The 19,279-nt window shown below is 47.7% G+C and overlaps 1 protein-coding gene across 7 annotated transcripts in view; it reads left to right on the forward strand.

Moving 5' to 3' along the window:
* The window catches only part of THADA (THADA armadillo repeat containing), a 361,316-nt gene that overhangs the window by 305,520 nt on the left and 36,517 nt on the right, over positions 1–19,279 (forward strand). For 6 of the 7 annotated variants that reach the window (XM_024242323.3, XM_024242322.3, XM_063713446.1 and 3 more), the window contains one exon: positions 6,484–6,615. The exons of the other annotated variant lie outside the window; for it this stretch is intronic. In XM_024242323.3, the coding sequence (XP_024098091.2) occupies positions 6,484–6,615 (132 nt within the window). The remainder of the gene's footprint in view (positions 1–6,483; positions 6,616–19,279) is intronic. 7 annotated transcript variants of the gene reach the window in all.

Raw genomic sequence — 19,279 nt, forward strand, 5'->3', positions numbered from 1 at the left:
CTCTTTATGAAATGCAAGTCTGATAATTTCAGTCCACTATTTAAAACCTTTGAGTGGGTTCACACCGCTTTCAGTATAAAGCCTAAACACCCTTTAGCACGGCTCATAAGGCCCTTCCTGTTCTGTCCCCTAGCCCACTCCTCCTGCCTTATCATCCACCACTCCCTAACATGGGCCCTGTGTGTCATCAGTAGGGAACAGTTCTCTAAATTAAACAAACCACTGCTTGACTGACTTCTATTTGTCTTTCAAAACAGCCTAACTGTCCCCTCTTCTGGGAGGCCTATTGCAATAATCTAGGTGAGAAATTAATGGATGAGTGTGAAGCTGTGGCAGCAAGGAAGACAGAACAGGCTCAAAAGATTTAGGAAGTAGAATCAACAGGACTTGGTGGTATTGAGGTTGATATAGAGGCAAATTCAAGAATGACTTCTAGGCATCTGGCTAAAGTGACTGGATAGGCTGCTGGTTGCATTCAGTGATTTTTGTTTTAAGTTGAATGTATCTGTATTAGTCTGTTCTCACACTGCTTTAAAGAACTACCTGAGCCGGGCACAGTGGCTCACGTCTGTAATCCCAGCACAATAGGAGGCTGAGGCGGGTGGATCACCTGAGGTTGGGAGTTCGAGACCAGCCTGACCAACATGGAGAAACCCTGTCTCTACTAAAAATACAAAAATTAGCCAGGCTTGGTGGCACGTGCCTGTAATCCCAGCTATTCAGGAGAATTGCTTGAACCTGGGAGGTGGAGGTTGCGGTGAGCTGAGATCATGCCGTTGCACTCCAGTCTGGGCAACGAGCAAAACTCCATCTCAAAAAGAAAAAAAAAACTACCTGAGACTGGGTAATTTATGAAGAAAAGAGGTTTAATTGACTCACAGTTCCATAGTCTTAACAGGAAGCATGGCTGGGAGGCCTCAGGAAACTTAGAATTATGGCAGAAGGTAAAGGGGAAGCAAACACCTTCTTCACATGGTGGCAGGAGAGAGAGAGAGCAGGAAGAAGTGCCACACACTTTAAAACCGTCAGATCTCATAAGAACTCACTCACTGTCATGAGAATAGCAAGGGGGAAATCCGCCTGCATGATCCAATCACCTCCCACCAGGTCCCGCCTCCAATTCGACATGAGATTTGGGTGGGGACACAAATCCAGATCATATCATTTCGCCCCAGGCCCCTCCTGAATCTCATGTCCTTCTCACGTTGCAAAATACAATTATCCCTTCCCAACAGTCCTCCAGTCTCAACTCATTTCAGCATCAACTCAAAAGTCCACAGTCCAAAGTCTTATCTGAGACAGGGTAAGTCGCTTCCACCCATGAGCCTGTAAAATCAAAAACAAGTTAGCTACTTCCAAGATACAATGGGGGTACAGGTGGTGGGTAAATGCTCCCATTCCAAATGGGAGAGATTGGCCAAAACAAAGGGGCTACAAGCCCCATGCAAGTTCAAAACCCAGCAGGGCAGTCATTAAATCTTAAAGCTTTAAAATAAATTCCTTTGACTCCGTGTCTCACATCCAGGGCATGCTGATGCAGGGGGTGGGCTCCCAAAGGCCTTGTGCAGCTCTACCCCTGTGGCTTTACAGGGTACAGCCCTTGCAGCTGCTTTCACAGGGTGGTGTTGAGTGCCTGCGGCTTTTCCAGGCACACAGTGCAAGCTGTTGGTGGACCTACCATTCTGGAGTCTGGAGGACAGTGGTCCTCTTCTCGCAGCTCCACTAGGTAGTGCCCCAGTGGGAACTCTGTGTGAGGGCTCTAACCCCACATTTCCCCCTCTGTGTTGCCCTAATAGAGGTTCTCCATGAGGGCTCCACTCCTGCAGCAGACTTCTGCCTGGACATCTGGGTGTTTTCATCATCCCTCTGAAGTTTAGGCAGAGGTTCCCAAACCTCAGCTCTTGCCTTTTGCACACCCACAGGCCCAACACCACATGAAAGCCACCAAGGCTTGGGGCTTGCACCCTCTGAAGCAATGGCCCGAGCTGTACCTTGGCCCCTTTTAGTCACAGCTGGAGCTAGAGCAGCTGGGACACAGGGTGCTGTGTCCCGAGGCTGCACAGAGCAGCTGGGCCCTGGGTCTGGCCTAAGAAACCATTTTTTCTTCCTAGGCCTCCTGGCCTTTGATGGGAGGGGCTGCTGTGAAGGTCTCTGAAATGCCCTGGAGACATTTTTCCCATCATCTTGGCTGTTAACATTCGGTTCCTCTTTTTTTTTTTTTTTTTTTTTCTTTGAGATGGAGTTTCACTCTTGTTTTCCAGGCTGCAGTGCAATGGCACGATCTTGGCTCACTGCAACCTCTACCTCCCGGGTTTGAGTGATTCTCCCACCTCAGCCTCCCCAGTAGCTGGGATTACAGGTGCCCACCACCATGCCTGGCTAATTTTTGTACGTTTAATAGAGTCAGAGTTTCACCATGTTGGCCAGGCTAGTCTTGAATTCCTGACCTCGGGCAATCCACCCATCTCAGCCTCCCAAAGTGCTGGGATTATAGGCATGAGCCACTGCACCCAGCCTTGGCTCCTCTTTACTTATGCAAATTCTGCAGCAGGCTTGAATTTCTTCCCAGAAAATGGGTTTTTCTTTTGTACCACATGGCCAGGCTCCAAATTTTTCAAACTTTTATGCTCTGTTTCCCTTTTAAATATAAGTTCCAGTTTCAGATAATCTCTTTGTTCATACATATGAGTGTATACTTTTAGAAACAGCCAGGTCACATCTTGAATGCTTTGCTGCTTACAAATTTTTTCTGCCAGATACCCTCAGTCATCTCTCTCAAGTTCAAAGTTCCACAGATCTCTAGGGCAGGGGCAAAATGCCACCAGTCTCTTGGCTAAAGCATAGCAAGAGTGACCTTGACTTCAGTTCCCAATAAGTTCCTCATCTCCATCTGAGAGCACCTCAGCCTGGACTTCATTGCCCATATCACTGTCAGCATTTTGGTCAAAACCATTCAACAAGTCTCTAGGAAGTTCCAAACTTTCCCGCGTCTTCCTTTCTTTTTCTGAGCCCTCCAAACTGTTTCAACCTCTGCCCATTACCCAGTTCCAAAGTTGCTGCCACATTTTCAGGTGGAAATGTCTTTATAGCAGTGCTCCACTTCCAGTACCAATTTTCTGTATTAGTCCATTCTCACACTCCTATATAGAGCTACCTGAGACTGGGTAATACATCAAGAAAAGAGGTTTAAACTGGCTCACAGTTCCATGGGCTTAACAGGAAGCATGGCTGGGAGGCCTCAGGAAATTTACAATCATAACAGAAGGCAAAGGGGAAGCAAGGCACAGCTTCCCATGGCAGAGCAGGAGAGTCAGAGAGCAGGGAGAAGTGCCACACACTTTTAAACCATCAGATCTTGTGAGAATTCACTCACTGTCATGAGAACAGCAAGGGGGAAATCTGCCTTCATGATTCACTCACCTCCCACCATCCACTCCAATTCAACATGAGATTTGTGAATCCAAACCATATTAGTATCTTTGGGGCGTAAAGGTGGAGATATTTTGAAATTAAATGGATGTACAGATCTTATCTGGTTTCCAGCATGTTGTACACCTCTATGTCTCTCCTCACTGCTACTCTGTGTGTCAGGACTAATAGGAAAGGGCAGCATGTCAATGATGTGTAAGAAAACCAAGCTTGAGAATATCCTAAGGAATTGAAAAGCATAGTTCTTTTTTTAAAATTTTTTAAATTGTGTTATTTTGTTTTTTGTTTTGCTTTTAAGCACAGGGTTTAATAAAAGGAAACCCCAGGTTCTACACCCATGCTTCAACCCCAACCCTGCCCTCTCCTGCCATGTTTAATCCCATATTAACATGCTATGATTCTCTTCTCACCTATTAGTAGAATTATATTTTTGTGTACCTCTTCCATGCCCAGCCCTCAAGAATCAGACATGGTCACTGCCTCCAAGGAGCTTTCAGTATAGTTGTGGAGAAAGGATTTACAGAATAAAGGAAGGAATTGTTTTTTAGATAGTGAGATCCAAATTTTAAATGTTGTAGGAGTTCTCATGTCCCTGTATCTCTCTGGGAGACAACGTTTTCTTCAATATGGTTTTAACTTTTTTCTTCTCAGTGACTTCAGGCATTTTTCTTACAGCCAGAGAGATATTGAGAAGGGACCTTCTGTGATTGTGATTTAATCATTAGACCCAGAGGAATAAGAGCAAAGAATGACAAACCTTAGTCAAGCTTCTCCAGTAAAGTTAATACCATTTTGCAGCATATTTTCTGGGTGACTTTAACTACTCAAACCCTAGCTCATAACAGGTAAAATGTGCGTGGAATAACCTGGAATTCCTTTGTGAAATTGGGTCCTGTGCCTACAAGAACATGAGAAATAGGTTCAGTGACTCAAGCCTATAATCCTAGCACTTTGGGAGGACGAGGCAGGAAGATCACTTGAGCCCAGGAGTTTGAGACCAGCTTGGGCAATGCAGCAAGATCTTGTCTCTACAAATAATAAAAAAAATTAGCCGGATGTGGTGGTGCACAGCTGTAGTTCCAGCTACTCAGGAAGCTAAGGCAGGAGAATTCCTTGAACCTAGGAGGTCGAGCCTGCAGTGTGAGCCGTTGTACCACTGCACTCCAGCCTGGGCAACATAGTGAGACCCCATCTCAATGAAAAAGGTACTGAATAGGTAGAAGCAAAGGACGTAAAAGTGCATGAGAGGCCAGGCGCGGTGGCTCATGCCTGTAATCCCAGCACTTTGGGAGGCCAAGGAGGGTGGGTCTATCTGAGGTCAGGAGTTTGAGCCTGACCAACATAGTGAAACCCTGTCCCTACTAAAAATACAAAATTAGCCGGGTGTGGTGGTGCATACCTGTAATCCCAGCTACTCGGGAGGCTCAGGCAGGAGAATCACTTGAACCTGGGAGGTGGTGGTTGCAGTGAGCCGAGATTGCACCATTGCACTCCAGCCTGGGCAACAAGAGTGAAACTTCATCTCAAAAAAGAAGTACATGAGAAAAGTCAAGGGCACAGCAAAGTCATTTAAGGAAAAAGAAAAATTGAAATGGACTAAAGAGGGAAGGATCTGAAGGATATAAATGATGACCATGTTAAAGAGGAAAATATTAAGAAAGGAAGGTATTGAACCCTTACAGAACAACTAGAAAGGATGGAGACTGAAAGGCTGAGTAAAATTTAAATCAGATCTGTAATGAAAAGAAGAGAACGAAACCCCAAATGGAGCCAGTCTTCTTATTGGTATGACTAAAGCATCAGTGACTCTGAAACCGGGTTCTCCATGTACAAATGAGGGAGAGGATAGACAAAGGGGAGTTCTTAGGGAAGGGTAGTTTCTCCATTGAAAGGATGGGGATGCTGCATGGTGGCCTTCCATGGCCCTCCAGTGATAACCCTCCACAAGCCCAGGCCCACCCCACCTGGACTAGAGGTACCCTTTCTGGGAGGCCATGCTCACCTCTCCCTTTCGTCATGAATTCTGTGTCAGTTACAGCAGTCCACTGTCATCTTTCCTGTTGTGAGTCACAGCCACGCAATTTTGTTCTTTACAACTCATTGCTTTGTGTTTTTGACTTTATATTCCTTTTGATTGCTCAGGACAAGATACTATCTTTTATTATTCATTGTCCACAGCAGCACCTAGCACAGGCTGAATAGACAGATCAGTGTCCAGGAGAATGGCAGTCAGATAGTGGACCCCCTACATACATGGGACACAAGCTGCTGCTTTTATCATGGGTGTTTCTCTTTTTTTTTTTTTTGTTGGTCGGGGGCGAGGATGGAGTCTCGCTCTGTCGCCAGGCTAGAGTGCAGTGGCACGATCTCAGTTCACTGCAACCTCTGCCTCCCAGGTTCAAGCGATTCTCCCATCTCAGCCTCCCAAGTAGCTGGGAATATAGGCGCCCACCACCACGCCCGGCTAATTTTTGTATTTTTAGTAGAGACGGGGTTTCACCATATGGGCCAGGATGGTCTCAATCTCCTGACCTCATGATCCACTCGCCTCGGCCTCCCAAAGTGCTGGGATCACAGGCGTGAGCCACCACACCTAGCCTTTCTTTTTTTATTCTTGCCCCCAGAGCATAATCTTGATTGATGCCTCACTTTCAGAATTTATAGGCTCAGACACTTGAATCAACACTGGGCTAGTTTCTCCAAAGCAGTCTTATGCGTAAAGTTTTCTTCTAGAGAATCAGGACTCAACTAGGAGAGCAGGGCAGAGGGTCTTTGTTAGCTGGGCAGCATCTTCTGGAGGCCTTGCCTAGGGCTGGTTGCCTCTGGAAAGCCTACCTCCTCACCCCCAAAAAAGACATTTCCAAATCTGCTCCCTTAGGAGTCTCTCTTTGCCAATGTTTGTCTAACACTCTTTCTATCTTAACAATACCCGCAAAAAAAGGGATAGCTGTAACTCATTCAATGCTCCTCTCTTCCACCAGGGATTTGAAGCAGTGTTTGCACCTGCCTGTTGATTGCATTCTAGGTAATTCAGATTCCTTTTGGTCTTCTTAGATTTGCAGGATACACTTGCTCTCTGGAAGTGTGTCCTTACCCTTCTGCAGAGTGAGGAGCAAGTTGTTAGAGATGCAGCCACGGAAACCGTGACAACTGCCATGTCACAAGAAAATACCTGCCAGTCAACAGGTACCTTGTTCTTATCCTTTCACATTGTCTTATTGCTGTAGGATAGAGGTTGGAACACTTTTCTATAATGAGCCAGATAGTATCTTAGGCATTGTTGGTCATTTGGTCTCTGTCTCAACTCTGCCATCTTAGTGGGAAAGCCACAAACAGTAGGTAAACAAATGGGCATGACTGTGTTCCAATACTTTGCTTACAAAAATAGGCAGCTTCTCAGATTTGATCTACTAGCCGTAGTTTGCTGACCCCTGCTCTAGGACATCCTAGAGAAAAATTATTTTTAAAGGTAGAAATTTAATAAACTGTTAGGTCTTTTGCTAGTTACATTGTCATCGGTTTTAAATAATGCCAAGTCTCTATTATCTGTGTGGTTCCATAACTCAGGAATCACAAAACCATCATTTTGTTACTGAGTTTTCATATGTGACATAAAGCAACAAATGACTATGTGTACGTTAAGTTTCTGTACTTTGTGTCCTAGCTGCTCATTTGATAATGACATGAACCCAGGAGGGAGGAGGGAGTGGAAAGAAGAGCACCCTAGCTAGGTAGTCCTGAGGTCGCAGCCGTCGTATAAGCGGTTACAGCCCCAGGCCCAGGGTCATGTGCATGTAATGGCAAATCCTACGAAAGCTAAAAGGAACTCAGGCTGTGGGTAGAAAATGGGCTGCTGGATGAAAGAGACAGGGGGCAGATGGAGTATAAGTAAGGTCACACCTCTGGACAAGTGGCCATCTGGGAGGGTGCCTGCTTTAGTAGACTTGGATTCTCTGTGCCTGGAGCTGGGTGTCAGGAAAGGTCTCTGGATCAACGGTCCCAATGAGAAGCAAGAACACTGTTTTGAGGTAAGGGATTAAAGCTGAGCAAAGAAGTTCACCTTAATAGACAGCAGAATGAGAGAAAAGGAGGCCTGATGCAAGGCCCCTCATCAGTTACTGTGGCTGGGTCTGCTTGCCAAGGCAGGACACAGGACTGTGTTCCCTGGAAGCCTCCCCAGATGTGTGAACCTTCCAGCATCTGAATCCTCAGTCAATGGTCTGTGTACACTTCTCTGCCTATGTGGAAGAAGCTAGTTTTGGAATAATCTCTCAGTGATACCGCACCAGGGCAGGTTTTGCCTAGATCAGCTTTTCCTCTCAGCAGGATAGCATTTGGAACAGAGCTGCAAGTGATATGCAAGCAGGCTCCCCTCAGCCCCCAACCTGCCAGACTTGCCCAATAGCTAAAATTATGCCATTGGCAATTTATTCATTTTTCCAATTGCAGCATTTGCTTAGAAGGACACACAGAAAGCCTAGTAAGTGCTCAGTAAATATTTTTTGGAATATAATACTCAGTAGATTCCACACCCAGCCCAGCTTGATTTTCTTAAGCATAAAATATAGATCTTTTTCTTTAGACTGAAAATTAGCTGAGGACTGAGAATCACCCTGATTTTTTTCTTTAATCGTAAGTTAGGCAATTGATTCATCAGAACAATATTGTCTTGTTTTAGGCCAGGCGCAGTGGCTCACGCCTTTAATCCCAGCACTTTGGGAGGCTGAGATGGGTGAATCACTTGCGGTCAGAAGTTCAAGACCAGCCTGGCTAATATGGTGAAACCCCATCTCTACTAAAAATAGAAAAATTAGCTGGGTATGGTGGTGGGCACCCGTAATCCCAGCTACTCGGGAGGCTGAGGCAGAAGAATCTCTTGAACCCAGGAGGCATAGGTCGCAGTGAGCTGAGATAGTGCCACTGTACTCCAGCCTGGGTGACAGAGCAAGACTTCATCCCAAAAAAGAACAATATTGTCTTGTTTTACCATCTCTCGAGGATATCAAGTGCTGGTGGTAACTTCACATTCCTTCAGCATATAAGGATTTTGTAGAATACACTGCTGATGTTTTCCTCTTGATGTTCCAAGTTAATTACGATTGAATCTTGACTACCTTAAAAGTACATGTTGTTTCTTTTGTCCCCAAATCGGTGGTTGACTAAATGCCACAGTAAAATAACATTAAGTTGTGTTAATATTTAATGTCGTCTTTGAGAAGTTAAAATTACAATGAAAAAATTAAAGTTAATTCTCAGTTTTCCTCCAAGAAAGAAATACAACACAAGAGCTCCACACCTCTGAGATCTCCCACTGTCAGTGAGGGATGGATGCAGACAGAGCTCTGCTCTCAGACCGTCTCCTAGCAGCCTGCTGGAGGAGCTTGGGGAAGTAGGAGGTGCATTCTGTGGGGTCTCTCTGGAAAGGGTCTGGAGAGTAGAGTGGGCCCAAAGGAAGGGAGAGATGTGACACAAATGAGAGCTGAACAGTCAATGCAGAAAGAGAAGTTGGAGCCAAAGCCCTGAATTGGGGAGAACCCGGGAGCTGATTGGGCAGCAGTGAGTGGACTTTTGTGGTCAGAACACAGGCTCAGGCTAGGCAAGGAAGAGGAGCAGGAAATGAACTGAGCAAGGCAGGGGCACTTGCTTGTGGGATGGCTCAGTGCCAAGGCCCGATCTCCTTCTGCAGGTAATGGGAAGCTGGAGAGGGTTTAAAGCAGGAATGAGGTGGGAAGGCACTCAGAGGAGACTGATGTTACCGGAAACATACTTGTGGAATCTCTGACAGCAGTGTGTGAGATGGGCCAGGGCTGGGGCTGAGTGAGGGGATTTGCCAGGCAGGGAAATCAGCTGGGGGCTGGCAGCAACAGTCCTCTCCAGCTGCTCTCAGTGGGGTTGGGATGGAGAGGAGAGGAGAGGACTGATGTGTGAGAATACTGGTTGGGGGTTGGGTAATCTCAACATGGGGACTGCTGCTGTGGGAGGTGGGAGAGAAGGGAAAACATGAGGTGACTTCAGAGTTTCAAACCTGTGAGGTGTCCAGGGGAAAATAACGAGGCATGCCTCTGGCACTGATGCAGAAGTCAGACTGTGGCATTCCAGGAAGTGAAACTATCAGGAAATCGGGAAAGGCACTCAGAGGCCACAAGTCACTGTGATCCAGGACAAAGTTTTCCTTAGGTCTTGGAGAGCTCGACATTCGAAATGGAGAGGGCAAAGGGAGACCTTTATCTGCTGTGGGAACAGAATAAACTGTCTGGGTTCTGTCCTGACTTCCTCAGAACGCAGCACAGCTATCCTGGGATCTCCAGTGCTCCTTAACAGATCTAGTTATTGGTCCCCACGGGCACTTTCTGGAACCTGTAGAAGAGGCAAGCATTAAATGCAGTCATTCAGACTTCCTCACCCTAAGATATCCTTTTGCATAATTGGCTTTAGGTCTAGATTTGATTCGTTAATGATTCTAGAAGGCCTGGAGAAAATAATGCCATGGTTAGCCGGCCCTCCTGAGAATAGATTTCTTATTCACCTTTTTTGCCTGCTGGAATCTCCTGCACATGCTTCACCCCACATAGGGAAGCATGAAACTCACAGCCTGTTAACAACTCTCTCCCTGCAATGTCCGAAGCACCCTCAGCCCTTAGAAGTATGGACATCAGGGAGCCCCAGCTGCAGGACCCTCTCTGCCCCTCCCTCCCCACTCTATACCAATCATGGAGCCTGCAGAAGGGAATGGAAGAAATGACATTTCCAGGACTTAAGAGTAAGGTATTGAAATTTGTAGCTAGGAGAAAAAAAATTTGTGGGCTGGACTCCAGGCAAGGCTCTGCCTTCCTCCTTTCCCTGCTCTGACTTCAGGCCTTGAAATGCTCAGGAAAGAGCTCTAATGCTGCAAGAGCAGGAGATGCTCAAGGCTATCTCTGCAGCTCCCCACCCTCTTCCACCAAGGGGCCACTCGGATCTGTTTTATACCACATCGGGGATTTAATGTCAGATTTCATTTGAACAAAGGCCTCTGTGTGGGAAAAACAACCTGGACGATACTTAACTTTAAATCCCGGCATTTGCCTGATTCTTAAGTTAGGCAGAGTTCTGGGTGAGAGCAGCAGGAGAGGAACCCATGAAGGTACAAATTTGTGAAGCTGCCTTCAGAGGAAGAGAAGATAAGAAAGGTATCTTAGAAGGTTAGAAGGGCTAGAAGAAAGAATCCAGTGATTGGGGTTCTTCCATAGCCTTTCCTACAAGCCAGGGGTATCCGAGCCTTTTCTTTTTGCAGAGCTCTTTCACTCTGATGCAAGTTATCTGGTGTGGCTTAGCTGGAAATACTGCAGAGAGTTAGACAGAAGGACTCCAGGATGGGCTTAAGGATGGCTAGATCAGGAGGTCCCCAGGCAGAACCACATACGTTCCACTTAGCAGAGGCAGGGTGCCTCTGGGAGCTGGATGGGCCATGGGGACAGGGCAGGCAGGGGGATGGCTTTCTGGACTTCCCTCAGGCTTCTTGCTTTTCCTGGCACTGGATCTCCCCCTTTCTTGCTCTTTTGGCTTCAGCCACTGTTGGCCACCTAATTTAGATGGCCTGCTCCCATTCCCATCTCCATTTGTGAGGCTCAGAAAACAGTTTCTGGCCAGGTGCGGTGGCTCACGCATGTAATCCCAGCACTTTGGGAGGCTGAGGTGGGCGGATCACCTGAGGTCAGGAGTTCAAGACCAGCCTGGCCAACATGGTGAAACCCCATTTCTAATAAAAACACAAAAATTAGCTGGGCATGGTGGTGCACATCTGTAGTCCCAGTTACTCGGAGACTGAGGCAGGAGAATTGCTTGAACCTCGGAGGTGGAATTTTCTCAGTAATGCAGTGAGCCAAGATCACACCATTGCACTCCAGCCTGGGCAACAGAGTGAGACTGCCTCAAAAAAAAAAAAAAAAGAAAAGAAAAGAAAAGAAAGGAAAACAGTTTCTGCTTGAGTTGATACAGGATGAGAGAAGGCACTGAGCAAGGAATTTTAAGGCGTGCCAGATTTCATGCCTGTTGTCAGTGTTTTGGTTCAAGAAGGATGACTTCTTGGTAGAAACTTTCTTATGAAAAAAATATATATAAGACCTTTAAAGGTGGTAGTGGGTAGGCAAGCAGGCAGATCAGCTGTGGCTCTTTTTCTTGGAATAGTGTCTCCAAGTAGTTCTGGTCCCTCTCTCCTAGCAGGCCCCTTGCCCACAAAAAGTCATGTAAAACTTATGCTCATCCTTCCAAATATGGACATTTAGTGGGAATGTATTAAATCCCATCTTCTCAACAGCACCCCTGCCCTCCGGGATCTCCCCATTCCCTGAGCCGCTGCAGCATTTGGTTATTGTATCATCACAGAGCCTTTGCTATTCTACACTTTTATCGTTTTCCCTTTCCTGTGCTTTAGTTCTCTCTTCCCAACTAGCCCTCATGAACTTAGAGACTGTTTTCTATTAGGTACACAGTGGGTGCTCAATTTGTGTTAATGGATTGATTTTTCACCACCACAGGTGCCACCAAAGGTGGCAAAAGAAGCATGAGAGTACGCTTTGAAATAAGAAAGCTCCAGAACAAGCAGGCAGACCCTCTCTGCTGGAACCAACTCAAGGGGCAGCGTTTTTCACTGATTCATACCAACTAGGGTGGCAGTCTTGCTGACTCGCGCACTGTCCGGGTCTGGTAGGCTGAGTTTGCAGCCTGTAGTGTTGGGTCCCTCCTCACTCTTACCTCTGAAGTCTGGGTCTTGGATTACAGGACCAGAGAGCCAGCCTGGGGCTGCGGGGACCATGGCCCTGGGTTATCTGGGAGACACCAAAGGAGCCTCCTGTGCTTAGCATGGTGACCCGTAGAGACTGGAATAACAATGGTGTTTAGGAGGGAGGTGGAAGAGGGGAAGTAGGAGCGAGATGTGGAAAAATGAGACTCAGAGGTTAGAGAATGGAGCAGTAGGCAAGTGGCATTGTGAGGTTGAGTCCAAGCAGCCATGTAGCCAGGGCAAGGCAAAAAAGGAAAAAACCAACATCTGCACATGTGTATACATGAGTGCATCATTGTCACCCACACAGAGCCCGTGGGCCAGCATGAAAGGATGAACACTTCTCATATGCCCCGACCCTTGAGCAAACAGGGAGGGATGCCTGGGAGGAGAGAGAGATAGGAAGGCCTGGGTCACTGTGACATTTTCCAGTGGCCCCTTGGAGTGAGACAGCTCAGTCAGCAAAGCCCCAGGCCTGCGGGACTTCATACTGAGTCACAGATGGTTCCACCCCTGGAACCTCTAAGGCTGCCCACCAGTCTCAGACCCGCAGCAGGCCCTGCCAGCAGCTTCGGTTCCTGCCGGATCACAGAGTCAGGCACTAGAAGGGCTCTGCAAGTACTGACTGCCTCCCTCTTCCTCCTGCCTTCCAGTAGGCTCTTTCCTAATCGACTCAGGTATATCGTCTTCAAAGTGCCCTTTTTGCTCTGTGGTGCCAGAGCCTGGCCCCAGACTCAATATTGTAGAGGTACCAAGTAACTTTTTCTAAAGAAGAATGACCCAAAAAAGTTAAGAATCACTTTACTAGAATATATCCTGCTACCTATCTCCAAGCCTGGCCTAAATTCCTCTTCAGATGAGTTAAACTTATTTGCCTTCATCATTTCTTTTTCTTTTTTTTTTTTTTTGTTTGTTGTTGTGGTTGTTGTTGAGACAGAGTTTCACTCTTGGCACCCAGGCGAGAGTGCAGTGGTGCAATCTCGGCTCACTGCAATCTCCGCCTCCCGGGTTCAAGCGATTCTCCTGCCTCAGCCTCCCCAGTAGCTGGGATTACAGGCACACACCACCATGGCTGGCTAATTTTGGTATTTTTAGTAGAGATGGGGCTACTACATGTTGCCCAGGCTGGTCTTGAACTCCTGACCTCAAGTAATCTGCCCGCCTTGGCCTCCCAAAATGCTGGGATTACAGGCGTGAGCCACCGTGCCTGGCCATCCATCATTTATATGTGTCTACTTTAAAATTCTAAATTGGGGCTAGGCACAGTGGCATATACCTGTAATCCCAGCACTTTCGGAAGCCGGGGCAGCCAGATCACTTGAGCCCAGGAGTTCAAACCCAGCCTGGGCAACATGGGGAGACCCCATGTCTACAAAAAAATTTAAAAATTAGCCAAGTGTAGTGGTGCATGCCTGTGGTTCCAGCTACTGAGGAGGCTGAGGTGGGAGGATCACTTGAGCCCAGAAGGTCGAAGCTACAGTGAGCCATGATCATGCCACTGCACTCCAGCCTAGGTGACAGAGTGAGACCCTGTCTCAAAAAAAAAAATGAAACCAAAACTCTAAATTGTTTTCTGACCCCTTCTCTTATTCCTACTTAAGATAGTCTACAGATTTTTCTTACTATTTAAGTATGAGATGAGAAGTGGTCAGATCAAGGGTATTCAATCATTCATTTGTTCATTCGTTCAACAAATACTTACAAAGTGCCTGTCCGCCAGGCTTGTTTCATGTGCTAGTCCAAGCCACCACCATCTCTTCCCAGACTTCTACAGCCTGGTCTTCCTGCCTCTATTTTTGTTTGTTGCAATTCAGGCTCGCTTCTTCAGGAGTAAAACAGATGATACCGCTCTCCTGCTCAGAACTCTCTCTTGGCTTCCCATCTTAATCTGGGTAAAACCCAGACTCCTAAGGCAACATAAAAAATCCTACCCAGTCCAGCCCCTGCCACTCCTCCCCTAGCCACTCCAGCCATCTTTGGGATTTTCCAACTCCAGAGCCCATTCCAACCTCAGGGCCTTTGCAATAGCTGTTCCCTCTGCTTGGAATATTCTTCCCTTGTCCTGTATGGCTCACTCCTTCATATCATTCCAAACTCAGCTTCAGTGTCATCTGCACGGGGGGCCTGCCTTGACCTCTCAGACTACAGTAACCACCCAGTTATTTGCTATTATTCACCCCACTGGTTTAATTCTCTGCATAATTTTATTTGTTATTTGTTTCTCTCCACCGGAATAAAAGTTCCAAGAGAGGCCAGGCGCGGTGGCTCACGCCTGTAATCCTAGCACTCTGGGAGGCCGAGGCAAGTGGATCACCTGAGGTCAGGAGTTCGAGACCAGCCTGGCCAACATGGTGAAACCCCCTCTCTACTAAAAATACAAAAATCAGCTGGGCGTGGTGGTGCATGCCTGTAGTCCCAGCTACTCGGGAGGCTGAGGCAGGAGAATCGCTTGAACCCAGGGGGTGGAGGTTGCAGTGAGCTGAGATTGCACCACTTCACTCCAGCCTGGGCAAAAGAACGAAACTCTGTCAAAAAAAAAAAAAGTTCCAAGAGGGTAGGATTTTTGTCTTGTTTGTTTGCTGCTATATTCTCAGAACCTGGCACATAATAGATTCTCAATAAGAATCACTGTTTGATGATCAGTTGAATGAATGAATTGAGGAATGTATCTATCAAAGTAGTTAAACCCAGTAAGAAGCTTAGTGTTTTTCAAATCTACCTGGTGGGGGAGCTGTTTGGATTCTATGTTACGAAATTGCCCTGAGATCACAGCATTTTCTTGTCGTGGCAGATTAAATCGCCTGCCTTAGTCCTCACTTCTTCCTAGAGACATTAATTCAACAGCTGATGAGGAACTGATGGAGCATCTACTAAGACTGCCCACTGTAGAAAATCCTGGACTAACTCTGTGTCTCCCTTGTCATTCTATACTGGATCATGCAGGATGGAATTTCTTGAGCAAGAGTTTCATCCATAGGGGCCCACATGCCTAGCACAGGGCCGGCCCTGGGAAGTGCCCAGCAGGTGGATACTTGTCAGTTGCTCATCAGGTTCCAGGTGAGGGACCAGAGCCAATGCTACATGAATCGATCTGGAAGGCTTAGGGGAGGTGGCCCCTTCCTCCCAGAGCCCCATCTGCTCTTTCCCACTCTGAGCAGGCCAGTGGGGGGACAGGGGAAGGAGAACCTCATCACCTCCCTCTTGATGCTCCTGTTTCATTTTATCCCCTTTGATCCTCGCAACACTGTGAGATACTTTATTATTTCCTCCATTTTATTTATATTTTTACGTTTTTAAAGGTGGGGTCTCACAGCATCACTCTGGCTGGAGTACTGGTGGCTGTTCACAGGCACGCTTGTAGCTCACTGCAGTCTTGAACTCCTGGGCTCAAGGGATCCTCCCACCTCAGCCTCCTGAGTAGCTGGGACTATAGGGACCTACCATACTTCCTCCATTTTAAATGTGAACATGCAGAAGTTCAGAGAGTTGAAGGAATGGGCCCAAAGTCCCAAGGCAGATAAGTGTCAGAGCCAGAGTTGGAGCTCCGGCCCCTCTGGTGACAGAGGCCTTGCACTCTCAGAGCCTCTCTGAGACAGGGAAAGGAGTCCAAACCTGGCATCTAGTTTAGAACCCAGGAGTTAAGAGAAAGGGGTGCATTGAAGGTCTTCTAAACTCACTGTTGTGTTTGAAAGAAGACACTGGAGTCAGAGCATAAGAAAATGGGTTGGGGAACAGAGCTGAGATACCAGAGTGTGCCCTGGGGAAAGGGAATAGAGGGCAGATGCAGCAAGAGGCGGCAGGCGGTCCTCCATCAAGGCTGCTGCTGTTCCTGTTCTCCAGTGCTCCTCCTAAAGGGAGGGAATCCCAGGACTCCAGAGTTTTAGAGCCTCTGACTTACAGATGTGGAAACTGAAGCCCAAGAAAGGTAAATGATTTCCCCAGTGTCACATAATGAGTAGAAAAACGAGGTCTACAACACCGACTCCTGAGGCCCAGGACAGTACCTCTCTACTGTCCCGCAAGCCTTGATTTATACAGAGGAAATGACAGAAATGTAGGGGTGCCCCCTGAGAATAATCCAGACTCGGGGGTAGAGAGGAGCTGGCAGGGGTGAGATGGGGTGGTGTGGGGTGAGGGCAGAGAAGATGGAACACTGCCTTGAGAAGAGGGCTTGGAGGAACTCCAGCAACACTGGGGTGGGAAGAACTAAGTGTTCTGTGAAACCAGCCATCTCTCAGCAGTCAGCAATCAAACCACACCCTGAGTCAGCCTGGGATTCCACTGCCTTGGTCTCTGTGGGCCTCTCTCCATGGCTGGGCTGGGTGTTCTTCAGTATTGTCAGTGAGGCTGCAGGGGAGGAAACAGAAGAAGCGAGGAATTGTGGTCCTAACCCTCTGTGAACTGGTGGAGGGTGAGGGGAAATGCTTTTGAAGGAAGGTAGTTATGTGGGAGCCAGTTATCTGTTTCCTCATTTATTCCTTCAAAATAAACAGATTTGATCAAGGTAGGCCCCCATTCCTGCCAGCTGCAGTGGGTGGGCACGGCAGAGCTCCAGTTGCCACATTCCAAGTTGTGTGTGGTGTCAGTTGCTGTTCCAGAGAGCCTGGGCCCCCTGACGTTCACCTGCGTCTCAGCAAGTGCGTCACTGGCAGCGGCTCCCATGATGTGCAAAAGCAGGTGCAAACGAATGCTCCCGTCTTCGATCTGCTGGCCAGTTACGAGTGCCAGTGAGTACCCTGGCTGGGCCTGGTTGCTGGGGTGATGGGATTGTTACCATGGCCTCCCAGTGACTAATCCCCAGAGAGACAACAACAGGCTCCTTTCGAGGAAATGAGGGTCATTTTTGCATCATTTTGCCCTGACTCTTGCTGCTTCTGAAAGCCGAGCTCTCTGGCCAAGGCAACTGACCCCTGTGGGTGACGATAAGCCCTCAGTCTGAGGCTTAGACCATCTGGTGCTGACACGGCTGCAGGGTGTTAGTCAGGGCAAGCCTGGTGCCTGGTGATCTTCCTTCTCCAGCTTGTGGCCTCGGCTCTCCTCTTCTGTGCTTTCCTTTTCCTCAGGAACTTTCACTTTCCTCAGCAAGGCCATATCACAATGCAGGATTTCTCTTTTCACTGTGGCAAGCAGGCTTCCTTTTTGAACCTAAGCCAGTTTCAGGTGTTAGGGTCACTGCTCTGTCAGGGGTGGCAAGATGGGCACCCCCCTTTCTCGTTCGTCCCTGGTTCAGTGAGGATGACTCCTCCAGCCCCAGCTTCAGGCCTGACTCTATTGGGAGCACCCTTCCTGAGCACCCCAGCCAGCACTGGCACCTGCCCTTTGCCCTCCTGAGTTCACTCAGCCACAGACTTCTTCCATCCCAACAGCCAGATGAAGGTCAGACCCAGGCTGTCATGACAGTGCTGCCCGAGAAGTTCTGCAGGGCAGGGGTGGGGCCCAGGAGAGGCCTCCTCACTGGCCACAGTGGCGGCCCCTCCCTCACCATCCTGCTGTTATCCAAGGAGGCATAAAGGGTGACATCAGAGACCTGGGGAAGCCCTCATCCTACCCACCAAACTCCAATTCTGTTCCCAAATCTCCCAGAAGATGCTTGGTGGATTGTGAAAGTCTGGGCTTCCTTGTTTTTGCTGCTCTATTTTGACTACAGCAGTCCCCATGGCAAGACCTCTCATGGGCAGAAGAGCAGAATGGAGAGTGGCTCTGGTGGTGGCGGGCCAGTACAGGGAGGGTTTTTTTCTGCACACATGGGGCAGGGTGTGTACATTGAGATGGAATGGCATGTTGGGAATCTGTGCGCCTTTCAGAGTGTCTGTAAAGAGAACACAGCCCCAGTTTGGATGTGAATGTCTGTATGAGCGTTAGGAGGAGAATGGGATTCGAGAGATGTGCTCTGACCTGTTCACTGATGCATCGTGATGAGCTAAAAGTAAGAAATCCCTCCCTGAATGTCAAAATGGCCAGGAAATCCTTGCTGTACTTCAGTAATTGGGTTTGTCAGAAGTGAATTTTTTGTGAGGCTGATCTACAGGAGCAGAGGCAGAGAACAGCAGGTGGGAATCAAAAACAAAGAATTGGCCTTGACAGCAACTTGTCTTCTCCCTCTCTACCTCCTCTCCCCTTGTTCCTTTCCCCCTCTCCTGCCTCCTCACCTCCAGCTGAAGTACTGACGTTACTGGAGTACAACCAGGGCTGTCAGCTTGGGGTGTATCTTGAAATGGACTTTCTGAAGTATTTTCTGGGATTTCAAGCATGAAACAGCTGGTGTTATAGTCAGGGTATAGATTTGGCATCTGTAAGAGAAGTTAATAGTGGCTTAAACAAGTCAGTAGCTTATTTCTTCCTCACATAGAGCACTCGGTAGACTAGTGTGATGGTCCGTATGATTAGGGGCCCACACCTTCTTTCTTGGTGCTCTGACATTTTCAAGACACACCATCCCTCACATGGCCCCAGATGGCAGTGCCAGCTCCCACTGCCATGTCCACAATCTGGTGAGCCGGAAGGCAGGAGGGAAGGGCCAGCTTGGAAGTCACATGCACCACTTCCATGGATCTTATCGGCCAGGCCCTCATCATCTGCCACAGATCTCAGCCAAAGAGGCTCAGAAATCGTGTGTTGAGCTAAATGGACGCACGCTCAGCTAAAAAGCCCATTTCTATGTAAGGGGGAAAGACTGGGTTTTGGGAGATAGGAACTTCACTTCTCACAGTCTGCCATCTTCTTATTTTTACCAGGTCCTAATCACTGAGGTTCTGGAAAGTGCCACCTGCATAGGCACTAACATCTGGGGACACAGGGATGAATTAGATAGAGCATCTGCTCCTAAACTGTTGGGAGTCCACCCTCTCAGGTGGTATGCCACCTAAAATCAACAGACCTTCCTTTACATATATCCAAATCATTTTTTTCTGTTAGCAACTTACATGGCTAATTTTATAAGAAAAGGAAGTAACCATTAATAATAAGAATTTTGTTCTAAACGTTCTCAATAACTTGGTAAGTTTGTTTGCTGATCCCTGTATCATCTCTTAGGACCACACACATCACCCAAAATGCAGACACTTCATTAGGAAACAAGCCCACAAGCTT

This window comes from Pongo abelii, chromosome 12, assembly GCF_028885655.2.
Source record: "Pongo abelii isolate AG06213 chromosome 12, NHGRI_mPonAbe1-v2.0_pri, whole genome shotgun sequence".
NCBI lineage: Eukaryota > Metazoa > Chordata > Mammalia > Primates > Hominidae > Pongo > Pongo abelii.